At 50.7% G+C, this 19,622-nt stretch overlaps 1 protein-coding gene across 1 annotated transcript; it reads left to right on the top strand.

The window, feature by feature from the left end:
* The first annotated feature begins 4,507 nt into the window (after positions 1–4,507).
* NFKBIA (NFKB inhibitor alpha) lies at positions 4,508–8,355 on the top strand. Its single transcript, XM_082761540.1, has 6 exons — positions 4,508–4,941; positions 5,280–5,388; positions 5,871–6,081; positions 6,607–6,695; positions 6,816–7,076; positions 7,592–8,355. Exons 1-6 carry the CDS (start codon positions 4,703–4,705, stop codon positions 7,637–7,639), a joined length of 957 nt encoding a protein of 318 aa, XP_082617666.1. The 5' UTR covers positions 4,508–4,702; the 3' UTR covers positions 7,640–8,355.
* The last annotated feature ends 11,267 nt before the right edge of the window (positions 8,356–19,622 follow it).

Raw genomic sequence — 19,622 nt, 5'->3', positions numbered from 1 at the left:
CCTTTGCAGGATTCCTACTTGCTGGGAAAAAGCAGAGAACGTCACGTTATCAAATGTCACAGCTGCCTGCAGGGGAAAGTCCCTTCGTAATTGTCAGTATGCTCCCAGTTCATATTTTCCCTGTCAGGTGCTTCCACTCTGTTTGCAGCCGAAGAAGGGGCTGTACTGATGGGCAGCAATGGTATTCGTGTAGCTGAAGGGGAAGTTGTACAACAAGCCCAAGAGACCTGCCTCTGCTTCCCTGCTCTTCCCCCACCCCACATCTCTCCTGTTCTACATGACAGCAAGCTTTGCTGCAGCGGGCAGCAAGCATCAGCTCAAAGCAGAAGCACTGCAAGCAGCACGCTTCAACAAAACTTCACGGGAGAAATGAAAGGAAAGCACCAAGGAAAGCTTGCCCGCCAAGTGGTAACAGATCTCAAACAAAGTGACCTATATTTACCTTTAAGGCATAACAATAAAAGCAGTTTAAATTTATATGGTACATCTCATCCCTGAGGATCTCCAGATATACAAGCAACTGATACATAAACAGCCCCACAGTTCACACAGAGAAATGCAGATCTTCCCAGGGATGCAACGCGTCGATTTAAGAGAGGCCAGAAATAAGCCACAGTCTAAAAATAAAACCAGAGACTAGCGTGGCCAGTTGGAAATTTGTGTAACAGAATGTCCCTGCTAGGCTCTGGCCCGGACACCCTGCTGAGCTCCCTTTCTGTACCACAGAACAGCCACAGGATGTTAAATGCCTAGTCTGGACCTTGGCTTTACACACGGAAAAAAGTACCTCCCGTGTTGTTGCCTTGGGTATTATATAAGCCTGAATAAGCCGGGGAAATGTTTCCTACTGCACCCACTGCTGGACTTTTCAGAGCACCTGGCAGTGCCTTGATAGCCTCCGATCGAATGTGTGAGGAGGATGGTAAACAGCCCGCAGGGCACGGGCAGCACTGTGAGACTCATCCAGGCTGACAAAAATAACCTTTGTTTAACTTTGCCCTGTGTCCTTTCAAATTAGTAACAGTCAAATTATTATTAGAAAGTGGGAGGGAAATGTGTTCCCCTCATTTAGCGCTGGACTAGGCGTCTGGACCCGAAAGCAGCCTGGTCCTTATCTCGGCAGCAGCTGTAGATGGGCGGCCGAGATATGCTGGTTTGAACTGCAAAACATGGTCAGAATGACAGCGTTTTCTAGCAAGTGCTTCCTAGCTTCCAGTGCAAAGCAAAATCCTTAATCCTCTAGGGAAATAAAAGGGAGTCCCATTCCAAAGAGCACACAGATTAGACAGGAGATATCTGCACGTGCACTGGCACATGCAGGCTTACTGCTCTGCTTTGCTTTGCTTTTGGCTCTAGCAGCCTGGGCCAAGATCCTGCTGAATGTTGTGCACTGCCCTTCCTGTCATGTTTACTGCGAGACGGGCACAGCCCCTGAGATTCAATGGGAGGAAACAGTTAATAGGTATCTGCAGCAGCAATCACAAAAGGACGAAGTTGAGGGACAAACTCTGGTAAATCAACAGCACCACAGCGACAGCACTAGACAGGTCTCATGATTAGTGTGGCAATCAGGAAATTACAGTTTAATGTGTTTGCTTGAGGAAGCAGCACGAGAATCTTTCATGTCCTTTAAGAACTGATTAAAACCCTACTGCCCCTTTTCAGTATTCAGGCACGCAAGGCTGCTTCTCAGAGCCCCGCCAGCTGCTTGCTGCAAGCTAGAGTAAAAGCAAACATACCATTCCTGCAGCCCCGCAGCCCTGCAAATTGGGTGTTCACAGTACCTAGAGCAGCAGGCACTTTTGCAAAATCCAGTCCTTGGGTATCTGGTGCAAAACCACCTCCCATGGTCCCAGCCTTTTGCATCGGTACAGCGCCATTTAGGTAGCCCCGTTTTTTGGGAATGACCTCAGTACTGTGCTGTCTATGTAACAAGGAGCCAGACCCATTTGCAGAGCATCTCCCACGGATCTTTACTAAGCTCCTTCAGGCAGCAGGGACTCCTAACATAGTCCTAGAGGACAAAAAGGCATTCAGGTTGGCACAAACTACAGCAGCATTCATGAAGTTTGCTCCTGCTTCAGCGTGGGTAGATGTGATCCTTGTGCTGGCCCCGTCCCTGGGTTGGGATGGCTGCTCCGTCCCCAGGGGCACACCACACATGGGCGAAGGGCTGCCCAGCAAATCTGAGCAACCACACAACTGAAAGGGGAAAACCAAACACTGAAAAGTTGAGTTTGTTTCTTTCTGTTATATTTGTTCATGCTTGTGGACTGTATGGAAAATTGTACAGAGTAACTGCTAGAATGAGTTAACTTTCAGGAAAAGGACGGTACCTCAGTGGCATAAAAGCAGCACCGGTGACCTTCACTACAGCTAAGAAACCTTTGTTTTATATTATCTCCTGCACGCTTAAGCTATCCCTCTAAGCAAATATTGTAAAACACTGTTGTTAGCTGAGAGGAGTTCCCGAGAAGATAGCAGCTTTATTTGTTTTAATAGGAGTCCTGCTTGCCCATGCATCTGCTGGCTGTCTGCTACTGTACAGAGATGGATTAGGCTTAGGGCAGAGCCAGTTCTTGAGCTGTGCTTTTGGCTGCCTCTTAGCCTCAGCACTGCCTCACGTCTGGGGCCCTTCATCACTGAGACTGTCAAAGCTACTATTACCACCGGGGACGTCATTTTTCTTTGTACAAAGAAAAACAGCAGAGACGTCAGTAAATGTGCAGCACTGATGTGCACCCACTCCCACCCAAAGCTCAGCTCCTGCTGCCAGGGCACAGCCAAGCACCTGGGCACCACGGCCCCGTGCAGCAGAGGCTGGTGCTGCCTCTGCCGGGGCAGGAAGTGGGCTGATCTTTCCATCCAGAAATCATTTTCCATCTCCTTTCTGCCACCTACAACTGGCTGAAGCACCACAGCGTTCAGATGTACACAAAATGAGAGCATCTCAGCTCGCGTGCCTCCAAAATGAGGTTTCTGCTGGCAAACATTTTCCAAAAATAGCCCCGAGGTTGCCTGTGACAGCAGCTGGAAGTCACTTGCAGAGGCAAAGAACTTGTTTTGCTGAACTCGGTTTCCAGCCATCGCAGCGAGGACGGGAAGTTTGCAAGCTTAATTTCTGCATAGCTTTGGTGAGGCAGCTCGGTGCTTGCTGGGCTCGGTGCCCCTGCTAGTTGGATCAGGAGCTTGCTTTCCATCTCCCCTCCTTGCTTTTGCACAGAGGCAGGTGGGAGGAGAATCATTTGTTAATTAAATTTCCCCTGCCAATTTACATTAAAAAGGGGAAACTCTTTCAAGAAGCTCGCAAAACTTTCATAACCCTTAACCTATAAAAGAAAGAGCTTCACGGCTTTTCTAAACCTGCCCAAAAGCACCACCGGGTTGTCCCAGGCCCAGAGATGAATAATGAAAAAAAGCCCAGGAATGGTACGGCTGGGCTGAAAATCAGAAACATCTGTTTACGGAAAGCCAGGCGTCTTCCCTCTCCTCTGGCTCCCCCTTTCATCTTTGGATTTTCTCACAAGCCCTTTTTTTCAAAGGGACACCATCCCATGGGAAAATGGCAAATGCAAAAAAAAACCTCTCCGACACTGTTAGTCAGCGAGGCCAGCAAGAGTTGCAAGAGGAGAAAAATTCTTAATGGGAATCCCCCCACATCTGAGAAGCGGCAGCAAAATTCACCAGGGAAAAATTCCGCATCGTCAACCTCCCCGGCGCCTTTTATCCATGTGGGAGCCTGCGTCTGTCCCGTTCTCACTGTGCACGGATGGGAGGACACTGGTAATGAGGAGCAGGGAATAACTGAAATGGATGCAGAGAGTAAGGGTGCTTGGGAAACGAATGAAGCTCCTGTGTCTGTATGGAGGGCCTGAAGCGTCCTGCTTAGCCTTTGACAGGGTCTGGACGTACAGAGCAGAGCAGGATCCTCCTGCCTGCTCCTAATCCCATGGGCTCCTCCACCAGAGATGCGAGATCCTTCAGGTGCTGTGGGGCACCCTCACACCTGCAGGCTCTGCGCTCTTTCACACCAGCCGTCTGCAGCATCCGAGTCTCTCCAAAGCCTGCTACCCCCTAAATTTATGCCAAAATTATTAGCATCACGGTGACCCGACCCAGCCTTTGGCACACGGGGCGCAGGAGCAGCCCCACAGCACAGCCCAGGCTCCCCTCCTGCACCCCCAAAGCCCCGCTCGGCCTCCGGGGGAGAGCCCAGGAGCCGGGGGAGCTGCAGCGGGCAGGGGGCCCCGCGGGGAAGCCCCCGGGGGGGGCCGGGCGGCGGCGTCCCCCCGCGGGGCTCCGAGTACTTCCCCGCCGCGGGCAGGGCAGGGCCAGGCAGGGAGGGCGCAGGGAATTCCGCCCAGCCGAGCCGTGCCGAGCCGTGCGGTGCTGTGCAGAGCCGGGCCGGCCCCCATCCCTGCCTCCCTCCCCACCCTGTCGCCGCCCCTGGCGCCGAGCAGGACCGGACTCGCCCGGCGAGGCCTTGAGAGGCTGGAAATTCCCTTGGCGGCGGCTCCTCCCCCGCAGAAATCCCCTCCGCCGCCGTCTATATGCGGAGCGCCGCCGCCGCCGCCGCTCACTCGCGGATGCCCGCCCGGCCGCCAGCACCGGCCCCGCTCCCAGCCCCGCTCCCGGCCCCGCTCCCGGCCCCGCCAGCCGCCCTCCTCAGCGCCCTCCTCAGCGCCCTCAGCGCCCCGCCGCCATGCTGAGCGCCCGCCTGGCCGCCGAGCCGCCCGCCGCGGAGGGCTGCGAGCAGCCCCGCAAGGAGCGGCCGGCCGGGCTGCTGCCGCCCGACGACCGCCACGACAGCGGGCTGGACTCCATGAAGGAGGAGGAGTACCGGCAGCTGGTGCGGGAGCTGGAGGACATCCGCCTGCAGCCCCGCGAGCAGCCCGCCCGCCCGCACGGCTGGGCGCAGCAGCTGACCGAGGACGGGGACACGTAAGTCGGGGACGGGGACGGGGACGGGACGGGACGGGGATGGGAACGGGAACGGGAACGGGAACGGGAACGGGGTCGGGGCCGCCGTCGGGGAGGCGCCGGGCGGGGAGCGGAGCGCGGAAAGTCCCTGGAGCGGCGCCAGGGAGAGGCGGCTCCCGCTGCCGTCGGAAAGCCCCGGCCGCCGAAAGCCCCGGCTTTCGAAACCCGCACATGACTGGGGCCGTGCCCCGGGCACCTCGTCACCCGCGTTCCCGCCGGGGGGGGACTGGGGCTTTTGCGTAGGTTGGCTTAATTTTTTATTTATTTTTTAATAATATATATATTTTTTTTGGATGCAGTTTTCTCCACTTGGCGATTATCCACGAAGAAAAAGCCCTCAGCCTGGAGGTGATCCGGCAGACCAGCGGGGACCGTGCCTTCCTGAATTTCCAGAACAACCTCAGCCAGGTACTTTCACCTCGGCACCCTGGGGCACGGATCAACCCCCCTACCGCCCCCACAAAAGCCCTGCGGGGAGTTCCCAAGGAAAAATCGCTTTTTTAATTCAGTGGATATTAAATCAAAGCCTACGTTCAGGAAAGCACCCGAATGACTCCGACCGGTGTTGATGCAACACTGTCTCCCCAGCAGCGGCCTCTTACCGCCCCCATTTTTCAAATATGATGCAATGGGTCTCATCCCTCCTCGCTGGGATGTTAATGATACCCTTCTTATGGATTGCATGTCCGGTATCTGGAGAGCCCCGAGTTCATTGCTTCCAGACTAACGAGCAGCTCTGCACTATGTCAGGAAGCGTAACGAACTGACTTTGTGGGGTGTGTTTTCAGTTGGGCAGAAATCCACAAGCAACTGCAGGGTTTTTGTGTTCAGACACTGCTGCAACATCTGCTGTGTAACTCACAGGTTTCTCTTTTCTGTTTTGCCTGCAGACTCCCCTTCACCTGGCAGTAATCACTGATCAGCCCGAAATCGCTGAGCACCTCCTGAAAGCTGGATGCGACCTGGACATCAGGGACTTCCGAGGAAACACCCCGCTCCATATTGCCTGCCAGCAGGGCTCCCTCAGAAGCGTCAGCGTCCTCACGCAGTACTGCCAGCCCCACCACCTCCTCGCTGTCCTGCAGGCGACCAACTACAATGGTATGCACACGCCGCCATACGCACACCTCAATACACGGCGCTGCAGACGGGGCTGCTGACTTCTGGAGAGCTGGAGAAGCAGCATTGTTCCCATTTTAATGCTGAGGAGGCCCCAGAACAACGCAGTGTCTGACTTCCTTAAAATGTCACAGGCTGCATCTCCTAGGCCTCCTCGCTGTTGATCATTGGCTCTCGTGGCTTTGAATTTTGCATTTTTAATGAGTGCTTTTGCAGCACTCAATACAGTTATATTTTATATTTTTGCATGTTCCTCTTTTTTTTTGTTGTTACAATAAGCCACAGTTAAATACTGGAATAAAGCCTCTTAAGAAATCTTTCCAAATCCAGCCCTATTATCCACACTTGATTGAAGTTGGAAAGCTCTTCTGGAAAATACCCCTTTGTTCTGGATGAATTGCAAACTTAAATATCATCCTATCCTACCATCTTGACTGAATTATTAACTGAATTATAGGGCATTATATTAGACTTAACTCAAATTTTACCTTCATTTATGTCTTACAGGACATACGTGTCTCCATTTGGCATCTATTCAAGGATATCTGGCAGTTGTCGAATACCTGCTGTCCTTGGGAGCAGACGTAAATGCTCAGGTATGTAACTTACACCATGAATTTAACTGAACAGGGCTGTGTAGTCACAAGAATCAACAGGTCTGACGCCAGCAAGCCCAGCTCTCCTAACATGCAATACCTTGTGTTATTTCCAAACAGGAGCCATGCAATGGCAGAACAGCGTTGCACTTGGCCGTGGACCTGCAGAATTCAGAGCTGGTGTCACTTTTGGTGAAGCACGGGGCAGACGTGAACAAAGTGACCTACCAGGGCTACTCCCCTTACCAGCTCACGTGGGGAAGAGACAACTCCAGCATACAGGAACAGCTGAAGCAGCTGACCACAGCTGATCTGCAGATGTTGCCCGAAAGCGAGGATGAGGAGAGCAGTGAATCTGAGCCCGAGTTCACAGAGGATGAAGTAAGTGGCCATTTGCACCTTTTCAAGAGATGGGTCAAATCCTGCCCTTTGTGGTTTGGCTGGTGCTGCTCTGATGACCTCTTACCTACATAACTTGTGGGGATAAATAGCTCTTAAAGCAAGGTTACACTGCCAACTGTCAGAAAGGTGGCAAGTTGGGGCAGAGATATAAATAGAAGAAGCTTAAGAATAAAATATAAACAATACACTGGGGAATGGAGGTTAACTTCACACGATGCACGCTTCTGAGCGTTGTTCTGTTCCTGACACCTACAGAACCTTATGAGATAAAATTTAAGTTAATTGGTGTTAAGTTAATTGGTGTTAAGTTAATTGGTGTTTTTTGCCTCCCCAGCATTTGTTTTTCTGACGTTAGAGCAAACGTAACCATTTCAGTGTAGAAATTGTAGACACCACTGAAGTCAGGGCACACAGCATTTGGCTGTTTTCCCAGAGTAGATAGGATACTCCCAGTAGGAGTTTTGCATTAACAGCATTCTCTGTTTTTCTTTCAGCTTATGTACGACGACTGCTGTATTGGAGGACGACAGCTGGCATTTTAAAGCAGAGGTTTCTGTGAAAAGTGACTGTGTACATATGTATAGAAAAAGGACTGACTTCCTTCATTTAAAAAGAAAGTCTAAATGCAGAGGAGAAGACAGTACCAAAATACTACACTGCCCAGCCAGGAGCACGAAATGGTAATAAGAACAGTTGGTTCCACGTTCTCACCTGTATTTAAGTAACAGGAGTGGGATGTGTAACATCGTTAGAGATCTGTGATTACGCACACCACCTGATAAAGAGCTGTATATCTCATCGTCTCAGCCAGCTGAAGATAACAGACTACTACTACACATCCAGCGTGCTGCTGACAGAAATGCATTCAAGAGCTACCTTGCAACGCGGAGTACCACGAGGGATGTTGTTCCCTAGAGGCCAGATGGGCTCATACAAACGCCCCATGTGCTGGAGGCTGTGTGTTGGGCTGGTGTAAGGCTGTTGGCACTCCTTTGCCTCGCTGACTGACCCCAGGTGCTCTTGGGGCGCAGGGCAGCAGGCAGAGGAGTTAGAGAGGAGATGTGGCCTCCTGGCTGTTACGAGAAAGGTAGCAATGATGTTAACTGTGGGCATTGGAAACAATGCGTTTCACACCGTGTGTGTCATAATTGCTACACTTTTTAGCAAATGTATAGAATGTAAATACTGTACATTTTTGTTTATAATTATTTTGGTACATGTGAGATATGTATTTATTAAAAAAAGTCAGATTACTGTACCTGGCCTGTGAAGCAATTTGTTGTACCTCACTGTCCTGAGCTGCGTGGGACCCACACGGTTAGCTTTCTCAGAAGTACTTGACACTTACTAGACCTACAAGGTCAGAGGCCCGGGGGTTTTAGGGGGTTTACTGCAGTAGGAGTAAGACATCTAAGCAGCTTTCAGCTCTCAGCCCTTCTGCAGCTAATTTTAGCCGTACACGTAGGTGTAGCTTCCTGTGCCCGTTGTCGTGGGCGGGTAGGGGGCTGGGATTCCCCCTCTGTCACACAAGTGCCAGACCGCCCAGGCCATGCGGAGACTTCCAGACCATCTCTGGTGGTAAATGCCCGCCCTGGTGGCACCTTTTGTTCCATCTCCGGTGGCTGCGGGCACAGCCAGGATGCAGAACGTGGCTTGAAACTTGGCTGCTCTTGTGTTGACTTGCTGAGGGAGGTTTGCAGAGCAGCACCGTGCCTGCCTTCCCTCTCATTTATCACAGCCCAGCTCCGGTTTGAACTCGGACACCTTCAGACTTTCCAGCGGGGATTTCCACAGGAAGAGGGAGCGCATGCCCGGGAAGGAGCGCTGCTGCTTCCCCCCCCTGAAATTCAGGCAGGGGCCTCCCCCTCCTCCCCACTGCAGGAGCTGCAGCCATCCCCACACAGTCTGCAGCAGTGCAGTCAGGGGCCTTAAAGCCTTCCAGTTTTTCCTCCGTGTTTTCTCCAGGAACTAACACAGAATCATGTAGTTTAAATTCCCATCTGCATCTGATCGCCTGTTGCAGAGCAGGGCTGATTTTAGCTGCAGACACCAGACCATTACGCGATCACATAGAGTCCATTGAGAGAAATGGGGCCATGCCCAGTTCCTGTGCCACACTCCTCCCACATCACGACCCCGAGATTGGGATGGGGTGCGGCAGAGCTGCTGACGCAGGACCAAGCTCTGCCAGCTCCGCTGGCCAGGGGACTCCTGTGCTGCTGGCAGCCGGCCACCCTCAAGAGGTTGTGAGGGCTCCAGGTTGCACAGGACACCCATCACCTTTCCCACCTCCCTCTTTTTGGGGGGTTTCTGACACACAACCTGCACAAAGGGCTGTTTGGTATGAGGAAGAGCACTGCATCTGGCTGGCTACTTCCTAATTTGCATGGGAGCCAAAGGCCATTGTGGAAGTGACTACATAGAAATTGCCATCCTGAGTCATTTGTATTTCCCTTCCACTCTCATTTCATTAGAATTGGCCAGGTGTACACACTGAAACTTCCTTCTTGCAGAAAGGGCCATGCCCAAATTTCAAGCCTGCAATGTTTTCCAGGATTGGGGCTGGGTTAAAATCTGCCAAACCTTCTTGGGCTTTGGGCCTCACCCTGCACTCCTGCAGATTTAGCAGCCACTAAATCTGAGCTGGGGGTGGAGGGGATGGGGGGTTTACCTACCTGCTGCAGGGTTTTTCACCAGCAAAGAATCCCAGTTGGCTTCAAGCCTTTCTTGACTAAATACCATGTTGCAATGGCTGAAAATAAAAAAGACAATGGTTCCTTCAAGTAGCTGCACTTCTTGTTTCCCACTGACAAAACATGGGCTTGAAATGCTGTCAGGGCCCTTTGGAGGCATTCACCACCTGTAGATATCAGCGTTCTGGAAGTGCTCGTGTACGTGGCTGTACGTGTATTTAAATATTTAAATACAAATATTTAAATAGATACCATCTGAATACAAATATTTTTTACTGAAAAGCTGGAGGGAGGGAGGGAAGTGTAGTTATCAGGAGTACCAGACTGGCTGAGTACTTTTGGAGGCAGTGGTACATTCCCTGCTGCCCATTGCAACATTTAGGCAAACAATATATTAGGTAGGTGCTGTTATAATGTTGTAAGAATTCTGTAATGACTTAATAAATTAAGCAAATGCTTTACTGTACAAGGAAGTTTTGCAGCTAAACAAATTATTGCCAAGGTACTGCATGTTGGTTATGCTGCTGTTTGCCTTCATCAGTCATGCAAAATTAACAAAGTACCAAAAATGCAGGAACCACAGTTAAAGCAAGTAGGACAGAGATTAATGAGAGAATTTGCGTTTATTCACAAAATAGGTTTGGGCATGTTGTGTATTTGTGGCCACTCCACAGTGTACATTGCTAGCACGGATTTATTCAGTGCAGCGTTTTGCCTTTTCACTTGATGCAACTTGATCATGCTGTAACACAAAAGTGAGGCCTGTCCACTATATGTCACTCACACACCCACCCCCAAAAAAGCAAGTTCTGACACATGTCCTAAACCAATGCATATCTGCACTGCTTCCGCCTTTTCCACACCTATGCCTTTAGAAAGATCTTCTGAGACTGGTTTTGGTGATAACCTTCTGCCTTTATGCCTCCTCCCTGGCATGCTGGTAGATGTCTCATTAGTAGAACTGGGAGAAAAAGCTCCTTGGGTATTCATTCTGCCAGCATCACTTTTTTTCTTATTCTGCCACCACAGCTGCTATTAACAGAGCAACTCAACCTGTTCTTGCTTGTCTGCTTCCTCCTGCTAATGCTTCTCCATGTTGGCCCAGGGTTCAAAATTCTCTTCCAGCACCTGTCCTGGGTGGCTCAGCAAGCTTTAAAGACTTCCAGAACAGCTTTGCTGCCACAGATCAGGGTCTTACAGAAAATCATAAAAAGATGGCCACTATCTAGCAATAGTGAGCATTCTCTCCCAACTTCAACAACCTGTGGTTTAATGACTGCCGGAGATCAAGGTGGCCTCCTTCATAAGAAATGGTTCTTGATGGGGGTTTTATTCCACAGACTTTGTTAACTGCTTCTGAGGTGACTGCACACCTCTGACATTGGCAGCATTTTGTAGGAAGGACTGCCTCAGTCCACTGATAAATGGTGTGAGGAAGCACATCTCTTCGTTTGGTCTGGCCATCAGATAACTTCCCTTGAAATGCCCCTGTAGGGCTTCCCACTGCAGGATTCTTCATCCCTGCTGTCCCTCAGAGCAAGGACAGGCACAAAGCAGCACATTTCTCTGTTTCCTTATAAATTCTCCCAGTATATATATTTTTTCTAATGTAGTCACATCTACTGCTATTAGCAGACTCAGTTCTTTCCATCAGCCTCCCTTCTCAGCACCTTGGTTCTCTCTTCCACCCACAGCAGCAGGATCCACCTTTTTCTGTTCTTTTCTCCCTTTCAGGCTGAGCATTTCCCTCAGGTCCCTCCACTTCTCTTCCTGCACCAGTGTCCCCATGAACTTATTCACTCATCCACCTTTATGACATTGCCCTGCATGAGCTTGCATTTTTGTTTCCAGCCTTTCCCCTCACCCATCCTTGTAAAGCAATTCGATAATCCCTCAGGGATATTCCCATACTTCCTCATATTGCACACGCAGAGCTGAACTATCTATTTCCTCCCACACCTTCTTCTTCCTCCTCATACTCTCTCTCTCACCCCCCCAAGTACATTGGGACCCTTCTCCTTAGTTCATTGCAGAATGTGTAAAGGTGAGGGTGCCTCGCCTCAGCAGGGCGAGGTGGCCATGAGCTTGGGCAGCTCTCTGCATGAGGGGCCTACACTTGGCCAACACGGGGGGCTGTAACTCTTGCTCTCCTCCTCCTTCAGCCCACTGGCATTCGGAATTGGCTCCCTGACACTTTTGCGTTTTACACAGGGGACACAGCACAGAAGCACTATCAGACAGACAGGGCCGAGGCCCAGCGTTCAGCAACCACTCGCCCACATGCAGCCCATGGGCGCGGCCGCCCACCTGCCCCAGCAGGACTCCATGTACCAAAGGGCAGCGAGGCCTCCAGCACCTCTAATCTGTTTTAAAAGCTGCTGCTGGCTTTGCCCCAGTTCAGTTTTTGGGGCAGTGGCTGTGTGGGCTCTCCCCATCTCCAGCAAGAGCCGGTCACAGCTGTGGCACCTTTGGGCAGCTCTCTGAAGCCTGCACATCAGAGCCAAAAGGCTCTGTTTAAACGCTGACACATTTATCAGGCCACAGTGTACGAAACCAAAGTCCAGAGTGCCTGAAACAGAAACACCCCCCGCCCTGGAGATCCGGCTTCCTTTCCTCCCCCTCACTCTGGCACTCAGCTCTTCCCAAGGCCATCTCCTTGTCTGGTTTTCCAAACAGGACTTTCTAGCCTGGATCAGAATAAAGCTGGGGATTTCCCTGCACAATCCTTTCCGCAATGTGACTGCTTTAGGGCCATCACAAGCAGCTGCAATGGGCTCTGTCACCTTTCCCAGCAGTGGCCATGCAGCCTTGGACCTACCCAACACTGGCCACAGCTTGGTGGAGGCTTCACCAACTGGCTGGGCAGACTGGGTCCTCACACCAACCCCACCTCCTGTCCCCCAAGCCTCCAGCAGACCCAATCCTCCAGGTAGAAGTCCCAGGGGCACAGATGCCAGCAAGATTTGTGGGTGCTCCTGGAGAGGCAAGGGGAACCCTTCTAGGGCCTGGATGTTGGAGGATGGCATCCAGATTTGGATGGCTTAACCCCCTTGCTAACATTCAAGTGTAGAGGGCTTCCTGCGCTGCTCCTCAGCCTGCCTCTTCCTGGCCCTTGCCAATGCCTGGGTGCTCTAGAGAGTTTATGCAAACTAACTGAAATTGTCCATTTGATGTGCTTAGTTCAGTTTTTGATGTGTGTCTTGCTTGGAAGGTGCAGGCCTCTTTTAATTTAAATCCTTTTTAAAATCCCAGTTTTAGCTAGCTGAGATTAATTTCCTGCATGTCTTTCAAGGGACACCCTACAGAGAAGCTTGTCATCCCTCCAACCAGAAGCAAAATGCAAAATCTAACGTGAAGCTAAATGAGCGAATACGTGCAGAGTGCTGCAAGACCGTCGCACAGAAAGAGCCTTAAAATGCAAACATTTTTAACACAAACGCACCCAGCAAAGTGCACATGGCTGCAATTACAGTGCAAGCCTTAACTCAGTTAATTATTACCCCAGGATTTCAGTAGCTCGGAGGAGGGTGTTTCACAAAGAGGTAGGGAAGAGTTCTGTGAGTGCTGCTGCTGCACTTCACAACCCTGTTTGTCTGCACCTGGGACTGCCCAGGTGTTGAGCAACAGGCAGCCCACGCCAAGAAGCACCAAGCAGCTTTCAATAAGGGGCTGTACTAGAGGAGCTGAGCTGCCCTTTCCCACCTGCATGGGGAAAGGACACACGATTTCCAAGCCAGAGCTCTAAGTACATGCTGAACCGAGAAGGACTGAAAGTCAGTAATGATAGCTGCCTGGCCTGTGTGATATACAGAGTGAAACCGCCCTCTTATTTCAGTTTTTCTAAGTGGATGGGTTTCCACTCCAGCCTGCGTCAGGGCTGTTGCTTCTGGGTTCAATATAAAATGCCGATTTGACTACTCATCACGGCCTCTCTGAGAAGCTTTGCCCCAGCAAACAAGCAAACAAATAAATAAAACCTCCCTTAAGCTGCACGAAGACTACTTACTCTGGGCTGTGCCGAGATGGGTTTGGGGAAAACCCTTCAGAAGAGGGAGATTCACACCACCCACTCGCCCCCAAATAGACTTGACCTCCACCTCCTGTCTCATAGCCTATGAAATTTCCCGAGCTGTAGCAGAACATCCCACAACCTCCATATGCCTGCCTGAGCCCTGTCCATGCTCCCATCCTTGCAGGCCTGACCCACAGCAGCAGCAAGCTGAAACACCTGGCACCGATATGCTGGGATATCCCACTGTAAAGAAGTCCCACTTGCACCCTGGTTCACTTGCTGAGGTGATTGTTTTTCATATGAAAATGTCTTCAAGATTTACCACTGTGTCATCTCTGGACATGCTCCTGCTTAAGAGATGTGGACAGCAACATGAATGGCCAGGACTTCTGGCCAGCGTCACCTTCAGCCACTGGGTGCCTGGCCGCAAAGCCCGTTTCCCTTCTCTGGGAAAAGAGGCTGACCTGCAACACACACAGAGTATCCACTTCCCTTCGCAAACCATTCCTGTTTCTGAAGGACTTGTGAAGCCAGGAACTGATAAATCTTCATTTCCCTTTTCAGAAAAGTCTTGACAAAGTGGGATGAGGAAACCGCTGGGGTTATTTTGCAGTCGGCTTCTTTTGGTGCTTCCTTCCTTCCAAGCAGAGTCCAAGGAGGTCTTCCAAGATGAGTTGCTCTGGGAAGCCCATTCCTAAAAATAGCTGTGTTGAGGGGCAGGAGAAAAGAGGAAAGAGCTGCAACCACACACTGCACAAAAACAGAGAAGAGCACATCAGTCAGTGTGCAGCAGCAGTGTGGCATAAGTAGCACTGAACACATTTTTCACAAACATTAAGGCATGTGTAGTCCCACCTGTATCTCAGCATCCTGTGAAGGAATGCCAATTTCACCAAATGTTCTGCTTAATTTAATAACTAGTTGAATAATTCAAAAATTCCATTTTTTTCCCCCAAAGGGAATATTTTGTTTTGTTTTAGTTAGAAAAAAAATATATTGTTTAAAACTTTTGTATGATTAAAATAATATTGAGAACTTCCAAGCTGAAACAGAGTACTCAGTAGACTCAGAAAACAAGCCTTTATTTCATTTTTTCTTAGTCTTTGGAAACTTCAGATGTTTCTTTTGTCACTCATCCAAAACAATTTTTCTCCCAAGCTTTCGAGACTGTGATAAGACATAATTTCCTCTCCCCCTCTTCTCTTGACTCATGTGAACTGGGCATACCTCTCTGACCTGGGGCGTGCTGTGTCATCCGTGAAGAGTCAACCCCAAAATTTGCATCCAATAGTAGTCTATACAATAGCTATTAAACACCTCAGGCTTGTTTAGGGACAAGTTTTCAGGCAGCCTTGCAATCGGTGGCCTTCAGTCAGGTCTCCTCTGCTGCCTCTTGCAGTCACAGGCGCTCACCCACCTCACCCACGTAGATCCCATTTCCTGTATCCACTGACTGTATCTTTCAGCTGCTCTGGATACACCAAACATTAGGAGAAAGCTGAGCTCACAGGAGGAGATATTTTCCAAAATAGATCCTGAGGGCTTTTTTTTTTTTTTTTTTTTTTTGTGGTGAAACACTTGAGGTGGTAAAGCAATCATGAGCATGCAGCTTCTCACAGGTTAACGGGTGCTGATTCGGGCATCTCATGACAAGTGTCCTGATGTGGAAGATTTTACCCGTGACTTACACCATGTATGTCTCCGCACTGATTCAACTGAAGGCATGAAGCCAATGCACATGACCCAGGGAGTATTAGGTATTTCCCATGCAGATGCTCTCATTTAGCAGCAAAGCTGAATGAAAGGAGCTCAGTGTATCCTCTTCCTGCAGGCAAGTCCCCTGCATTGCAGACAAGTTTGTCATGGAACACCACCACACAAGGCTTCTTAGCATCACCTTAAGAAAAAAAAAAATATTTCTACAGCTTCACTAACCTTACATCTGAACCTTTGGCAGATGTCAGCAGAAACTGCATATTCCTCATAACCAGAATACAAAGAAAAATGGGTATAGCTTTATTAGCCATTTTGCTTAATGTCATATGAAATATCACATTCATTGCCAATCCCCAAAGCACCTGAGGTCCATCTCTGAGGACAGCCAAAACTAGCAAGGAAACCCTTTGGGAGCAGCCTCCCCCTAGGCAGAGATGACCATGGCCCAGTGCGGATGGGAAGAATGATGCAGCACTGCTGGGTCCCACCAGAAAGGGGACTTTCAAGAGTGAGCTAAAAATCAAGCACGCCCAAACGACAGGGCAGACTTTTCCATCCCGTTTCCTCACCACCCAGCCGAAGCGCAGTGCTGTGATGCATGCAGAGCACTTGCTGTTTGGTCCTGGTGGCTGCTTGCTCTGTGGCGTGGGGTCCATGACGTGGTGCTCCCCACTTCATGCCCATAGTGGAAGCAGGAGGCCAACCCACCCCAGCAGCACGCCGTGTGCCCCGAGCCCTGTCCCGTGAGCTGTGGGGGACATGCTTCACAAAACCACGGAAGGAAATCAAAGATGAGATAGGTGAGATGGGTGAAGTGTGCAGAGCACGGTCCTGCTCAGCCCAATCGCTCCGTCACCAGCATGCACGAATCCAGAGCTCGGGGGCAGAACTCACCAAAAGCACATATATAAACAGGCACAACAATCAGAAGAAAGAAAGCTTCAAAATGAGGGCAAGTACTGCACTTGTCATTGTTGGAAGGGCTGAAGCAGAGGAACCACAGGCCCACAAGCCCCACTGAAGCGAGTGGGAGCTCAGTGCCTCTTGCACAGAGCCTTTGGGAGCTCTTCAGACAGGAAAGTGCAAGCTGGCTCCAAGTGAGGTTGCTGCTTTGCATGGGATTTCACTTTACCTTGTTTTACAAAGCAGTGGTAAGAAAAAGAGGCAGTGATGGTAAATGCAAATATCTGCAGCACATCAAGGCCTCAGCACGGAAAACATTTTGAAGCTTCTCAGCTCTGCAGTACCTGAGCGTACAGATAAAGGAACTGCATGGCTGTGACCTGATTGACTTGGGCCTTGACTGCTCTTCTGGCTGGGAAGGGTGCTGAAAAGTCCCTTTATCCTGTCAACATTAATAGGGATTTTTTTGGCTCCTACTCAAACATGATTGAAATGGGTCCGAAGATCTGCTCTTAAAAGTGAGAGCTTGACACGCACAGCTGTCTTTGGCATTACAAGAAATGAAGAAGAAAGAGGAAATGATTTGAGCTGCGTGCACACAGCATGAGCTGCATCAAACAGCAGATAGGAAGATTCTTCCAAGATGCAGTGCTGCAGCTACATTGGCACCTTCTCCCTCTTACTGCTGGCAGCTAATTATTTCTTGCATAGCTGTAGTCCTGCACCTAATGCACTTGCACCTGCACAAATCCAGAGCATCTCCCCTTTGCTAACGGGCAACCTGTTCAGCTCTGTGTGCCTGCACAGCACTGCAGAGATCTCAAGTGCAATACCAGATGTGCTGCTGGCACGGTGTTTAAGTCCCCAGGAGGGGCCCCCTGCTCCCACCACCCTCCGCGAGCTGTGTGCTCCCAGCATCTGCCAACTGGGGCTGCAGATGTCCCGGGAGAAAACCCCTCTGCAAGCAGCCAGCATGGAGCAGACTGATTAATACCAAAGGAATGAGGGAGAGGGAAAGAATTGTTTTTGCTAGCAAACAGCCAGCAATTTAAATTAAGAATTGCAGTAATACCAGCGAGCCTGACTGAGTGTGGTGTTCTCTTCTCAAAATACTTGCAACACAACAAATACTACAGGTCTGCAGTGGGGAAAAACTGAGGTACGGGTAGTTGATGGCTTATCTTAGCCGTTCTGCAGCACGGGAGGGCTCAGCCTGCTCCCTGATGGCACCTAGGGCAGGAGGAAAGTGAAGGTTTTGCTCCTTCAAAGCACCTTCCAGTAGCGGCACAGGCTGGCAAGCGCTCAGAGAGCAAAGCCCCTGCCACCTGCGTGGCTCTGCTGCTCCTCACCTGGTAGGCTGCATGCCCCTCAGGGCACCCAGAGCCAGCTGGGCACGAATTCCTGCCACAGGGAATGAAGTCAGAGCCCACAGCAAGCCCGTGGCCTGCAGGATCACCGTCCCAGCTTCGGGCTGCAAGCTCCCCAGGGCACAGGCTGCTTTTGAATACATGTTTGTGGAGGTGCCTGGAGTCTGTGTGCTACTGGTCTGCTCCAGTGCAAAGCCACGAGGATACAAACTGGTAAAACCAGCACCAACAGAGTTAAATCCGTCGGTGCTTTCAGCTGCACCCACTTTGATTCAGGCTGTCTCCTCTGCACAGGGCCTCCCTCGGGTGCTTTAGGTACAACCAAATGAGCAGATTTCCATCGGTGATGTGCAACGAGGTGAAGTGAGATGCTGCAGGGTCCAGGGACCAGCACAAGGTGGAAATTCAGCAGGATTTCTGGCTGGGCTGGGACCGTGCGTTCCAGCAGGTTTCACCTTTGCTCAGCCTGCCTTGCAGAGGCAGTCTATGCAAATGCAGTTCTTGAAGCTTTAACACGCATAACTTTCAAAAGTTTCATGCGATTCAGAAAAAAATTTATAGGATCAGATTTTCCTATGGCCCCTCAAGTCATTTTATTAATCACTGGGACCATTCTCAAACGTCTTTCAACATTGAGAAATTCCACTTAATCACAACCTGCCCTGCTACCACCCTTCTCAGCATCAGATGGAGAAAGAAATGATGCAGCGAGGACCTTAGTCACACTAACAGTGCTTCAAGGCTGAGCTGGGGAATGAGACGTGAATCATCTTTGCCTTTTGTTTCTTTTAAGGGAAATAGAGAAGACTGCTGCTGTGAGAATTAAGAGCATAAAGCAGTGACGGGGGCTTCCTGCTTCCTTCCCAGCTTGGGTCCCTGCTCCTTCCCTGCACGCAGCTCTGAAATACCCAGCTCTACTTATAAAGCTATTCCTGGGGGATTTGTTCACCACATCTCAGCGAGCTCAGCACAGTGCAGAGCTGTTTTCCAGGACAGGCTGGTGGAGTGAACCAAAGGACTCCTTCCAAACAAGCCCCTTCCTCTTACCTGCTCCAGTCTCACTCAGCCCAGAGATTCTTCTGTTCATACAGAGGTACCAGGCCATTAGGATGTGGTGTGAGGAGAAAACAAACCTGCCTGTCAGAGAGGTGTGAGCGTGGCAATGATAGGCATTGAAGACGCTCACTTTTAAAAGCTTGCTGAAATCCACTGGGCACTTTTGGAGCCCAGAATGCAGAGCAAGGAGCTGCCTGAGCAAGCAAAGGGAAAATACCAAGGCCAGAGCTGCCCCTTCAGCCTCACCCTGACCAACATGGAGGGGAGCAGAGGGCAATCGTGATCCCCCTTGGTGCAGCCCTGCAGGAACAGCTACCCTGCTGCAAAGAAAAATCCAGCAGTTGTTATCTAGACGCGCTTTCAGCAAGGACTCTGCTAAAGAGCTGGGAGTTCAGCTCTGCTACTGCTCCCTCCTCCTCTTCGACCTGCTCCTGCCCTACTACTACACGTGAAGATCTTTCGGGGCACTGAGGCCACGGTGTCTGCAGTGGCTTCCTGCCAGAGCAACAGGAAGCTGCAGACATCGCATCTGCACCCGGCAGCTGGGCACGCCGCAGCGCCTGCCTCTGCGAGCTCCCCAAAAGAGCCAGGGCCAGGCAGTAAGGCCGGGCTGCTCTGCGGCAGGGCAGAGCCGTGCGACTCGCTGCAAGCAAGCCAGGACACTGCTTGCTGCAAGCCAACAGCTCGTCGCATCTCTTCCCTAGGGAGAAACCCCAGCGGGCTGCCTGGGCAGGCAGGGGTTGCCGTGTTTCTATTTGGGATTTCCTGGCCCGAAATA

Source organism: Aythya marila, assembly GCF_965140915.1.
Source record: "Aythya marila genome assembly, chromosome: 5".
NCBI classification, from domain to species: domain Eukaryota; kingdom Metazoa; phylum Chordata; class Aves; order Anseriformes; family Anatidae; genus Aythya; species Aythya marila.
This window is presented reverse-complemented; position numbering and strand designations above follow the sequence as displayed.